The sequence below is a fragment of the Mustela nigripes genome, chromosome 4, assembly GCF_022355385.1.
Source record: "Mustela nigripes isolate SB6536 chromosome 4, MUSNIG.SB6536, whole genome shotgun sequence".
Classification (NCBI taxonomy): domain Eukaryota; kingdom Metazoa; phylum Chordata; class Mammalia; order Carnivora; family Mustelidae; genus Mustela; species Mustela nigripes.
The window spans coordinates 62,519,773-62,533,718 of record NC_081560.1 but is presented as its reverse complement, the minus strand read 5'-3'; the positions used below and the strand labels follow the sequence as shown (position 1 = coordinate 62,533,718).

Sequence of the window (13,946 nt, the reverse complement as noted above, 5' to 3'; positions counted from 1 at the left end):
GTGTGCCAGGCCCTGTGATATATGCTGGTGATAAAAAACAAACAAACAAACAAAAAAAAAACAAACAAAAAAAGGAAGTTAATAAGCACAGTCCTGTCCTCCAGTAGCTTAAAGGCTCATTACTGTGGTGTAGTATTTTATCCTATTGGATAGGATTGTTATCTGTAATCCTGAATTTTAATAGGCCTTGCTTAATAAGCAACAGGAACCTATAGTTTGAAAGTTTATTTTATGTTATAGAACGGGGGTTGACAAACTATGACCCAACAACCAAATCCATCCTGTCCACTGTTTTTATGAATAATGGCTCATTGGAACAGATCCACTCATTCGTTTATATATGATCTCCGGCTCCAATAGTACTGTTGAGTCACTGCCACTGAGACACCTGTTTTGCCCAAAGCCTAACATCTTATCTTCCCCTTTACGGAAGAAAGTTATCAATCCCTATTACAGAAATATGTCAACAGAGAATTGCTGCTAAAAATCTAGACTTCAGAGAGATTTGGAAATATAAGTCGCTAAAGACACATTTACTCTGTAAAACCAGAATTCTATAAGGACAGTGCTTGTAAAAACAGTATTTTATTTTCTCCCACAGATTCTAAGTGGGAGAAAATAAAAATAAAAATCCCTACTTCTCAACATACTATTCATTTAGCGTCAGGTGGGTAAGCGGAATGTGGGGAGACACGCAGTTTGGGGAGACGTCACGGCAGAGGAAGCCGCAGTCCTTATGTACTCACGTGGGACACGGGACGACTGCATCTCCTTGAGACGCACAGGGTTCTTTTTCTTCTAGTTCTGGACACTCTTTCTCGCTGCCAACAGGAAACTGCCTAATGATCCGCGTCCTGACACGAGTGCCTTTGGGGGATGCCGTGTCATAGCACGTTTTTGAGCAGGGACTCCATTCTGACCACTCTGACACCTGGCACTCTTTGGTGATCACACAGGACTGGAAGGTCATTGGCAGCTTCTCTTGCCGGCAGAAGCTGCAAAAGAACATTGGTATTCTCATCACAGACTAATAAGCAGTTATGAACTTTGTCTTCTATGCTCTAGAGTAAAATAAGCTTGGGCATTTTTATTTCTACTTGGAGATACAATTCCAATTTCATTGAAAATATATCAACATTTATGATGTGTAAAAGCAGTTAGACTCAAAGCTAACATTTGCATTTCCTCCTATTTTGCAAGAGTTGTTAAACTATTCATAGGAAATAGAAAATAAAGGGACGAAGCAAAATTAACTGAAACTAAGTTCACCATATTGTTCATTTCACTCATTCCAGATTTGTTTTAATTTAGAAAAAGTGAAACCAAGAGCCGTTAACATGTACTTTTCATTGTTGAGTGATTTAAATAAACATGCCTGGCTTACTTAATACAATAGTGTTTTAAATAGAAAATATAAGTTTAATATTATTTTTAATACCATTTGAAACTTCAGCTGCCGCTTACTATGATAATGTATGCTTATTCAAATAGATCAAATTTTCTAGTTCACACTTTAATATACAATATACATATAGGTAACTCAAATACATCAGAGTCATTAGAAATATGTCTATTCATGATTTAAAGAATACCCTCTCAATAATAAATCTCCCACATTTGCTTATCAGTAAAGTATTTATGTTCAAACTTTTCTCTCTCTACTCCTACTTGAATTAGAGGGATGTTGGATTCTAAACTGAAACATATATATACGAAGATGATGTTATGAATGTCAATGACTACGGGCATATGCACTTTGAGTGGTTTTCCTGGAATTGGATGGCCTTGTGTTGATACTCAGTTGAACTCCTGCCCATTCTGAATAACCAATAGTGCATGTTTACAAGACACAGTCAGCCTGTCACCATGACAGAGCCATCTGTTCCAGTGGGAGAAGGCACTGATAATTCTGTCTTGTCATTCAGGTGCTATATTTAACTATGGTAATTAACCATAGGAGAGGCAGGTCCATTCTAATGCAACAACTCACATTCAATCTTCTTAATTCTACTGGCATGTGTAGGAAAATTGCATTCCTAGGAGACAATTAGAGCTCAAAGCATCAAAGTCAGTTTGTCTGAATTGAGAGGTCTGGGAAGAAGAATCATCCAAGAATTGTGGTAAAAGGGCCCTGTGAGTCAGCCCTGTTCTTCTTAGAACGAAAGAAAGGATCAAAACCCAATTTTTACTCAAATGGCATATATTGAGCATTAATAATATATTAGGTACAACACTAACTACAGAGCAAAACTTCCTCTGTAATGAGTAAGTTTTCATTCTAACACTTATGAGTTCATTCACAAAAATCAGGAAAAATGACCAAATCATTAACTCCACAGTGCCTCTCTTTAAAAATTTTTCCATATTTAATTTCTTCTTAGATACATTTCTTATCTTTCATGAGACTGTCTTCATATAAAAATGTATATATATATTATCCTCTGTGTAATACTTATTCAGTTCATGTTCCAAGTACAGGCAGAGGGATTGGCAATTCCTTTTAATCTTTTGTAGAGAATGTGACCATCACGTTTCCTCTAGTTAATTACCTCTAGTTAGTTACCCTGGATATCTGATAAAAGTCAGAAAGTCAACTCTGTTACTACATCGTACTGTGATAAAATGGCCCCTTTGGATATACCGCCTGTACTGGGGAAGCTACAAATACGTGGTAAATAGCCACATCTTTGGGCTTCCCTGAATGTGGCAACTCTAGGAACGGGGCTTGTTTTTATAGGGACCTTGCAGGCTGTGACCATAGGTGGCTTCAAGAGATACCAGTTTCTGTGGATCATGAGATTTTTAAGTCAGGGCAGCTTTTAGATCTGTCTGATGTAGAACTCTTCTTCCAGTTGAACTATGCTGCATGGATTTCTATGAGTGTTCCTACCAGATGATGAACATCTGAAACTACTATCATGCCAAGTTCCTATTCTATATACTTCTAGGCAGACCTGATGCCAAATGCAGCCTAGGCTAGTCATGTGTCTTGTGTATATGCAACTAGGTTTAAAACCTCATTTGAGACCCCCAATAATCCTTCTAAATATTTACCATTATTATTTCCATTTTATGGGGAAGGAGTCTCCAAAAGGTTAGGAAATATGTTCAAGATCATATAGCTAGTTAGTACTAGATTGGAATTTGAATTAGGATTTTTAAAAATCAGAGCCCATTTTCTCAACCAGTCTTCCCTACTTGTCAGAATTTAAGCTGTAAATCTTGGTATATTAGGACAAATGCTTTAGCTGAGGCCAAAGCCAAAGTTACTGGCTAATTGTCAATCTACTAGTATTGTTATTTCACTGCCCCAGGATTTGTACCATCCGTGCACTTTTAAATGGGCTGCTTGTCCTAAGGAGGAATTGGTGATTATGGAAAAGCCAAAAAAATATATTTCCTTGATAAATGTTAATTTTCAGAGCAGGTCCTACATATGAGAATTAGTGGCATAGACACAAAAACAGTATTGTTATATTAATATGTGACATATGTATTATTTATCCATCAATCTATTTTCTTTCTTATGATTTTCCAATACCCCAACAATTATTTCAACAAATGTGTTACCTCTACTTAATATCGGGCTTTGGGTACACAAAGTCAAGAGTAGAGTAATTAGGTGGCAAGCATATTTAAACTAGGGGGAGGCACAAAAGATTATATGAAGTAGGAGGTCACTGTGGTGAATGTTAAACAATGTACTAGAATTTGTCAGATTAAGATAAATACAGGTTGGGGAAAACACAGATTTTTCCTTGACCTCAATGTAAGGAGTTTGTGTTGTACAGTAGAAATAGGAGTGGAACTGAAGCATAGGTCAGATCAAGGGCAATTATGTCAATCCAGAAAAGCACCTTCTGTGCAGCAAAAAGGGCACAACGATATTTGTTTCTCTCAAGATTGGGATGGAGATCTCGAAGATTCAGAGGACATCTCACAAGATATGGACAGAGATTTGGCAAGATTTAGATGAGATCTCATGAGATGTACGTGAGATCTCCCAAGATTTGTACTGAGATCCTACAAGAATTAGATGAGATACATCACGAGATGTGATGGTGAGGTAGAGGGTGGAATATTAGGACATAAGATTGGAGGCCGGGAGACTTTGACGATGGTTATTATGATGTCACTGACATAATATGATGCACATACGAATAGAAACATATTTGAATGCTTACCAAGTGCCAGGCAATGCTCAAGACAAAAGGCATGAACATGAGATTAACTTTCAATGAATGTCTACTGTGAGCCATGTACTGTGTTGAGTTTTACCTAGAATATCTCATTGTAATCCTCATAACTACTCTGTAAGGTGGAAGGTCATTTGTTTGTTTGTTTAAGATAAGGAAATGCAATCTAAATATCTACTCTAAGTCTAGCAAATAACAGAACTGGGATTCCAACTAAATCTTTCCGTTTATGAGGTTTGTGAAGGTGCCAAGATGATTGCAATTGGAATTAAAAGGAGTTACCAACTGTAAGAAAAGAGGAGTTAGAAACCATGCAACCTGATGGATAGTTGAAAGGGTTAAAAGAGAAGGAGTCATTAAATAACTTGGACTTTTTTAACTTTGGCAATCTCGTGAGCAACACTGCATTTCTTTGAAATGGAGAGCATGGAATGAGAAACAAGTTTCTGGCAGTTGATAAATGAGTCTAACATTAATGTCTTGATTTGATGTGGACATATCCATGACATATCCAACAGGCTAACGTTCAGTGGGGAGGTCCAGAATTAAAAGTCAAACTTTAGTTGAAAGCTCTGGATGGCTTGTATACTTTCAATAATCATGAGCACATCAGAGTTGAAAACCAAGGCAACAGGAGTGTCTAAAGGCTCACACACTGGGGTACATTTTAGGCCTTGGTAAGCCAATTTTGTGATTGTTAGTGAGACTAAATAGGGTCACCAAATGACCCAAGGTTACTAAATTATTCAGCTGCCCCTGTACCAGTCTCTCCTTTATTCTGGCCATGCAGAAAGTTGACTCTAAGAGCTTAGGGGAACTACACATTCTGGTTCATTATGGTTTTCTGGAGAACATGCCCCTGTCAGAAAGTCCAAAGCATGGGCTATGCCGTTGCAAGGGTGGCCTGGCAGAAGATGAGATGGTCACTGTGACAGTTTCCTTTTCCTTTACATGGCATATTCAGAACAGTCCAGATTCCCAGGACTTTAATGGAAAAACAGCTTGGCTTTGAGAACGAAGCAGATGTTACATAGTACACCTTATATCAGATAGAAAGTAATTAGATATATATTGAAAAGAAAAGAAAAAGAAAAAGAAAAAGTGGAGAGCAGAGTTCAATACCTGTCTTTAAAGAGACTTCACTAAGATACAGCAGAGCACAGATACTTTTGACAGTTACTTTTAAGCTCTGATTATCCACATCTTTAACATTTTTAATTTCAGGTCAAGATTAAAACTGATAAATTATAATTTTCATTTTCGATCATTTGAGTTATTCAAGATACACACACACAGAAAGAATGCAACTGAGTTCAAATCTCTTTCTTCCTAGAATTATTTCTGTAGTCCATTTAATGATCATCACATCTGTGAAAAAATACTTTCTTTCTAAAGGTAGTCTCATTCATCTCCTAAAATACCATTATCATTCTTTAGCTTCTTAAATAGAAACTTCTAAACACCCTCATTTTCTTGGGAGCTAGTCCCAACTTTCCTTTCTGGTAATGAAAGCTCTCCATAAGCTGTCACTTTTTCCATTGCCCTCTCTCAGCTTGTCACTTAGCCAGAATTAACTTTCGGTCCTGCTCCCCAGTAGCTGGCAGCTCTGGCCGCTCTCCTCACTGAAACCTCACTGCCACCCTTCTAGTGGCTCAGTTCTTCTACTCACTTTTGTCTATACGATTTGCTATTTGCTTCTCTGAAGCAAACTCTCTCCAAATCTTTATAGCACGTCCCTGACGCTCAGGAAGTCTCCAAATAGGGTCTGAAGCGCCCCCCACCCTGAACAGCACATTGGGAAAATAGTTCCTTTTCATGGGAAACAGATAAAATTTGAGACTGAAAGCATGGCATCATAAGCTCTTAGTAAGAATGTCCCTTATAAATAGGTAGGCTCAATACATAGATGAGGCAAAAAGATGGCACCTTATAACCCCCTCTGAAGCCTCTTTGTTTAAATCCGCTTTTAATCTTCTACTCTCTCGCTTTCTCCCACTCTTTTTAAAGATTTTATTCATTTATTTGAGAGAGAGAGCATGAATGGGGGGAAAGGGGGAATGGAGCAGCAGACTCCCCACTGAGCAGGGAGCCTGATGCAGGGCTTGATCCTGGGACCCTGGGATCATGACCTGAGCTGAAGGCAGACGCTTAACCACTAAGCCACCCAGGCACCCCACTCTCTCCTTCTCTCCTGATAGATAAAAACAAACAAATAAAAAACAACCTTCTTCTCCTTCTGTTCCTAATAAGGGAAAAAACACAAGGACAGAGAAAAAAAGAAAAAGTTATAGTTGGATGTCACCATGGTACTTTGTTTCTTAATCCAGGGAAAGTAATAAAGTGGTCAGAAAGGCTTCTCATCATCATGTTTCAGCCTAACATTTGCAGTCTGGGGCCCAGGAGATGGAAATTGTTCCTGAAGGCTTAGAGTAATCTGGAGTTTTGCTACTCAATGTTAGGTCTGTGGACTAACCGTTATAATTAACTGGGAGCTTATTAGATATGCGGAATCTCCGGTCCCTGGGCTGCACTCTGGAATCATAGTCAATATTTTAACAACATTCTCTGCTGTTCTATTAGCACAATAAAATGTGAGAACACTGGTCTCAAGGTAACTCCCAACCACTCCAAAAACATAAGCCACTTCATATTTATTGTTGGCAAATAAACTTTATCAGTATTAGCCCTTCTTAGGTAACAGAAACTGAGTAGATCACACAATAAGATATATTACCAGATAGGAGATGGTTTGTAAAATAATTGGATAGGCTGGAGGAGAAGGCATCTATGCCAAGCCTTCAGGACAAATTCTAGCCCTCAGAATCACATGGCTATTTCTCTAATCCAGAAAGCTGCTTTTGTGGCTTCAGGAAGCCACTTTTCTGGCACAAACTCCCCCATGAAAAGGATACTTCTCTCTCTTCCTAAGGATCTCAGCTCCGATTCCAAGCCCAGCTCTAATTCATTATTGGAATCTAAATCACAACCAGGCTCCAAGCAACTTCAAAAAATACAATATACTTTTCTGCCTCTGTAGCACAGAAAATCCTGTAAGAACAGCTCTATTCAAAACATGGTCCACAGATGAGGGCAACTATTTGTTAAGGGGATGCAAGGAGCTAAGCCCAGGAGTGCCAAGCACTGAGGCATTTTTAAAGCATCTTGAAGTTTGCAAGACCCAAGCATGTGATCTCTGGATGCAATCCGATGACCAGGGTATACAGCCCAGTTTTGTTAATGCAGACTTCCGCGGAGAGAAGCATAGGGCATGAGCTATCTATATCCTAAACATATACAATAGAACTGTGTTATTTGATCAGTAAGAAATAAAGCAAAAACAAAAATGAAAACCAGCAACCAACATCTGATGCTTTGCTGTAGAAAGCTGGAGAAGCACCGAAATGGGGGAGTGCGATGGGATGACGGATGACACAGCCCGTGTCTGGCAACCCCTGAACCCTGCCCAATGCCTACTTCTCCATGAGGCCTGGACAAGGTGATGAGCTCATGGGACTTTTCAGAAACATAAATTATTTGGGCACTTAAGAACATATTATCTGTAAATACGATTCACAGTACTGTATCATTTTTAGTTCTTGTAGAATCAATCTTAAGCACTTAAAGAACATGTTTTCTTTCTGTAAAGATACAAATACATTAAATAACACTATTCACATTACAGGAGAATTTTCTATATAAAGGATTTTACCTTACAGTCTTGTAATATTAACAAGCATCTCCAAATTTTGTAATATGAAAAATTACAATTTGGTGTTCACAGTAGATTCGAATATCACTTTGTATAAAAGAAATCATATGTGTAGGCTTGTGTACTATAACAGAGTATCTTAATTTTTTTTTTAAGATTTCATTTATTTATTTGACAGGGAGAGATCACAAGCAGGAGGAGAGGCAGACAGAGGGGGGGGAGGGGAGCAGGCCCCCCGCTGAGCAGAGAGACTGATATGGGTCTCCATCCCAGGCCCCTGAGATCATGACCTGAGCAGAAGGCATTGGTTCAACCCACTGAACCACCCAGGCACCCCCAGGGTATCTTAATTTTATTAGTTTGTTTTCCCCCCAAGAAGGAAAGTGTTTATTCCAATGCTGGCCACAAAAATGTTAAGACTGATGGGGCTTAAACCACTTACAAAGTATTACTGTAACTCTACTGAGTACCTGAGGATAAAAGGACATGCTTTCTGAGGTAGAGGCATTTCTCACATGTGCTAAGATAGCCATCAGCCAACTGACAGTCATGCCTATAGTGCCATCGTTATGCTTACATACAAACAGATTTAATCTTAAAATTATATTCATAGATGCATATAAGAACAGAATGTGCAGATATATTTATTTTTCCTATCTATTGTTTGCTTTTTCAATGAAAAAAAAATGAATGGATCAAGAAGAATGCCCAGTTTTTCTGGGTCCCCAGTTTGCAGCAAGACAGAAAATGATGCTGTCGCTCATAATTAAGAGACCCAAGATATTCCTGAATTGCTCCTTTCAATTGCCTGCCTGATCAGGTAGAGATTACTCTGCTTGACAAATTTCCCATGTAGTGAAATTGCATTTTCCTGAAAGACCTCTCAGGTCTCTTTCTTCAATAAAATTGAAGACTCTTAAGTTTTCATAGCTTAACCAATCTAAATTCTTACCGGCTTGTGTTTTCAGACTGAATCTTTAAAAAAAACACTTCTCCCATCTTTAACTATATTCAAGCTGCATTCCTTTTTTAAACACGAAACCAAATTTCCCGTAATTTACCATTTATTTATCAATTTGAATGAAGAGTTTGCAAATTTTCTGAGCTAATTTCATTCTCTCAGGGTGCCCTTTCCTTTAAAGAATGCAGCAAGCTAGAAGCAGTAATTCTCATGGAAGCAAAAATGCATGCACAGTCAAACCACTTTCCTTATAAAGGCAGAGATCTTTCCCCTTGCTTTGATGTTTCAAAGTCTTTTGTTGAGCTGCTGGGGAATGTTGCCAAAGGGTGTCACCTGCCAGCTGGAGTGATCATATGCTCCCTATTAAAGCTGAGGGCCATGCTGCTGGTCAGCAGCTGAATGTGAGGCTGTCGGCGCAGCACGTATTTAGTAACGGGATAAACTGCTACAGCAACCAGGCCTCCCTGGAAGGGCCAGTACATATATTTTCCATCCTCTCACACCGCGAAGGCTTCCAGGCAGCTGCTTCCTCGTCACCCGCGCTGTTCCTGGTGGCGAACCACAGTGCCGCTTCATGGCACGATCCCAAAGCCATCGCAAGTGAAAACTCTACGTAGATGGTTGAGGCACGGTAAAAACCATCAACCAGACTTCTTCTACTTCTTCTTCTTTTTTTTTAAAAAAATATTTATTTATTTGACAGATAGAGAGAGAGCACAAGTAGACAGAGCAGTAAGCAGAGGGAGAAGGAGAAACAGGCTTTCTGCTGAGCTGGGAGCCCGATGTGGGGCTCGATCCCAGGACCCTGGGATCATGACCTGAGCCGAAGGCAGCCACTTAACTGACTGAGCCACCCAGGCACCCCCATCTACCAGACTTCTAAAATGATGTTACAGGGCAGGATTGATTTTGGCAATTCTTCTCATCAAAGTCGTTCTTTAACACAAAAGAGTATTTGCCTCTGTTTTTTAAAACTCAAACTAAGCAAAAAGAGGAGGAAAACATAACCAGGCAGGTATTTTAGGTATTATTGTGGGTTCTGCACCCAATTGCAACGTGTGGAATTGAGGGTATTCGAGGAGTACCAATGAGCCGCTTGTTCCTGGACATGAGCAAGGCTTCTGAGAATTCCGCTCCATGCCGACATTAGCTACCTGGTTCAGTGGCCTGTGAATGTCCCCAGCACCTTCCCATGCCAGTTCCAAGCCCCGGTTGTCATCTGTGCTTCTGACCAACAAGCTGTAGACCAGAAGTTCCCAAGAGCCACCTCTTAGGTTTGGCAGAACTTGGGAGAAACATTTTACTTCCTAGATTACCAGTTTATTATAAAAGGACAGAACTCAGAAATAGTCAGATGGAAGAGCTGCAGAGGAAAAGGCATAGAAGAGGGGCACAGAGCTTCCATGTCCCTCCTAGGCCCACCACCCTCATTCCCCCAGCACATCCACATGTTCGCCAGCCTGGAAGCTCTCCAAACCCCATCCCTTAGGGTTTTTGTGGAGATGTCATTACATAGGTACAACTGATTAAATCACTGGCCATTAGCAACAGCCAGTGATCTAATGGCATGCCTCCTCCCCTCCTGAAAGTTCTGACCCTCTAATCACAGGGTTGGCTCCAATGGCAATCAGCCTTCTTCTCTAGGGGCTTTCCCAAAGTCACCTTATTAACATAAAAAAAGGCACCTTTCTCATTCTCAATATTTATGAAATTCCGAGTGTTTTGGGATCTGTGAGCCAGAAAATGCAGATGAAGAACAAGTATATATTTTTCTTATACATCACAATATTCCATAAGAATTATTTGAAAGAATTATCAAGTACCAATTCAGATGTTAACTGTCATAATTTTCATGACAAATGGAAGAGAGAAATCAGGTCAAATATATCCAAGTTAAGGGGCAGAAGTTAAAGGCAAGAAAGCTTTGGGGCAGTGAAAATGACTGAAAAAAAGATTTTCTTAAAAGATTTTATTTAATTTTTTGAGAGGTCAAGAGCATGAATGAGAATGCACAAGCAGGGAGGAGGGGCAGAGGGAGAAGGAGTGAGAGAAGCAGACTCCCTGCTAAGCAGAGAGCCCGACAAGGACACAGGAATCAATCCCAGAATCCTGGGATCATAAACTCAGCCAAAGGCAGATGCTTAACTGAGCCACCCAGGCACCCCTGGAAAATTTTTCTATGTTGACTAAGTCACAAAAATCCTATAAACGTTCACCTAACCCACCCAATTCTTCATTTCTCCATTGCTTCGATAATCTCGTGGTCCAAGTGATTACTGAAACTAGTATAGCACTTAAAATGTAATTCATAATTCATAGAAATGTAAGAAAACCAATGCAATTATTCTAGTAGAATGCCAACTCCTGCTTTTGATCGCCAATTCTAGAATATTTCCCTGCTCTCTTTCTCTTTTCTCTGAACTTCCACTTTTTAGATAAACATCCATAAGCATGACTTCCAACTAAAATGACTGTGGAGGGGCACCTGGGTGGCTCAGTGGGTTAAGGCCTCTGCCTTCAGCTCAGGTCATGATCTCAGGGTCCTGGGATCGAGCCCCGCATCGGGCTCTCTGCTCGCAGGAGCCTGCTCCCCTGCCCCCCCCCGCCCCCGCCTGCCTCTCTGCCCACTTCTGGTCTCCATCCGTCAAATAAAATAAATAAATAAATAAATAAAAATAAAAAAATAAAATGACTGTGGATACATTTCTATTTCCCTCAAATCCAACAGCCCCCAAAGAAAATTCAACATTTCCCCCTCAAACTGGCTTGCTGCATTTCCCATTCCTTCTGATTCATTGTCAACCCCACCCCTGCCACTCCTGTATTAACTGTCCTGCACTGCCCTATCAGAATGACTTTCCTGACAAATTTTTATTTATCTAATTTATGACCTGTTCAAGATCTCACAATGGCTGGCTTAGAGCTCACGTCGTTCAGTGGGAACCGTTCCCCAGACTTTCAAGGGTCTTCATACCATCTCTATCACCTTCTCAAGGATATGAAAATGTGGGGTGCTGATTCCATGCACCCAGCTCTTCACAGCTCCTGTTTCTTTCTCATTTCTTTTGGCTATCTTAATCTTTCAAAGACCTGCTCGAGCCCATGACATTTTAATTATACTGAATTTAACAGCAGAAAACCTAGAACAATGAACTTAAATTAACAAATGATACATCTAGAATTGAGGAGACCTATGTGAATAAAAATTCCTGTGACAAAGAGACAGAGCTGCTCCCTAGGAACAGTGGACCATCAGGATTGAGAGGGTGAACTGATTCAGTTCAGCAGCAGGAATTCCGCTTCACATAGGGGAAGGATTATAAATATTGTTGCCCCACATGCAAAGAGCTGCCTAAAAAGAGATGAGGTCAGGTGTCTCAGTGGGTTAAGTCTCTGCCTTCGGCTCAGGTCATGATCCCAGGGTCCTGGGCTCTCTGCTCAGCGGGGAGCCTGCTTCCTCCTCTCTCTCTGCCTGCTGCTCTGCCTACTTGTAATCTCTGTCAGATAAATAAATAAAATCTTAAAAAAAGAGAGAGAGAGAGATGAGGTCTGGGAGACTGGAAGCAGGGTCTATGTGAACATCCATTAGGATGGGGCAGTGTGGCCTTAGAGAAGGAGGCTAAAGGGATTTTAGTGACAGGTACCCTTGGACCCTCACCCCCTGTTCATCCAGACATGCCTATTTAGTCTTTTCTTCTTCTTTTTTAAAATGTTGGAGCCAATGTTAAGTTTTGCTCAATTAGATGTCTGGTGCCATTTTATTTTTCTCTTTTTACGAAGGAAAAAAGAGAATTTGGCCTGGACAGAGTGGAAAGACCTGCCTACTTGTCCTTCTTCATAACATGATCTTGAGCAAATCCATGATTTTCCCCAAGTCTCTAAAGTAGAGATCGCAGCATTTGGCTTTTCTATTTGGCAGGACAGTTGTGAGAATCATCGGAATAACGGACATGAAAACTACTTGAAAATAGTTAATTCCTACAAATGTGAGGTATGAAGATGATGGCAAAGACGAGGCAAATAGAGTTACGTATTTGAATCTAACTTCCGTATTAACTTCCCTCTCCGGAAGCTACCTCAAGTCATCCTAAAACTGTTCTCTCTGCTGGCACAGAAATGGATATGTGATGATTTCCGTCTGGTTCACCTCTAATTTCTGGGTGTTTGATACTATAGTCTATAGTCTGCTGTACTGAACTTTAGTTTCCTTAAATTCCTTAAATGCAGCTTTATTTTATTTATTCATTTGTTTATTTTGCCTCAGTGCTGGGGAAGAAATAGTGACATATACTCAATTCATGAACCACATGATGCAGATAACCAAACAGGAAGAAATCATCATCAACGCAGTGGGTGTAGGGAATAATGGGGATTTTAAACGTACTAAATCTAGAAAAGAGGTTTTACATTGGAAGATATAAAGAGTTCTTGAGAAATAGTACTTTAAAACATCCTACCCACTACTCAAAAACTCTTTAATAAATGCTTTAAATATGCAGTCTGTACGGTGAAGAATACAGTTTGCTCAGTTCTTTCAACACTGAGAGAAATGGGAAAGCTAAATCATTTAAAAGAAGATAATTCTATTTGCCATTCCATAATGCATTCCCAAAGGCTCCCAAAGGCTCAGGGAAAAAAACCAAGGCTTTCAGAAATAGGACTTAAAAATCAACATCTTTAGATAAATTGCAATAAACAGGAAAAATGAAAAGTCATTATAAGTATATGGGAATTCCTGCTAGAATATTTGTTCAACTTAATGGAAAAGTACCTATTATTGGCTTCATTTTTATCTCATCATTTTTTTTTTTCACCACGTTCCAATATATGTATGTTATAATCTCAAAGTTATTTCTCTGTAGTGGTAGAAATCTCTTTTGTTGAATTAAAGTTACAGGGAAGAGGATGCTTAAGAGAGATTAATAAAAAGGAGAAGGCACATTCCCTGTTTAAATACCTATTTGATGTGCTATAATACATAGAAGGTTTCAAGTTGTAAATTGAAGTCTGATCTGGCCTCTAATAAACAAAGTGAAAGAATCTCATGTTTCAATTTCAATTGTAAGAATTTGTCATAACT

The 13,946-nt window shown here is 39.5% G+C and overlaps 1 protein-coding gene across 1 annotated transcript in view; it reads right to left on the bottom strand.

The window, feature by feature from the left end:
- THSD7A (thrombospondin type 1 domain containing 7A) overlaps positions 1-13,946 on the bottom strand; it is a 469,954-nt gene that overhangs the window by 210,284 nt on the left and 245,724 nt on the right. Inside the window, exon 3 of the mRNA XM_059396774.1 lies at positions 747-995. Coding sequence (XP_059252757.1) covers positions 747-995 — 249 coding nt within the window. The remainder of the gene's footprint in view (positions 1-746; positions 996-13,946) is intronic.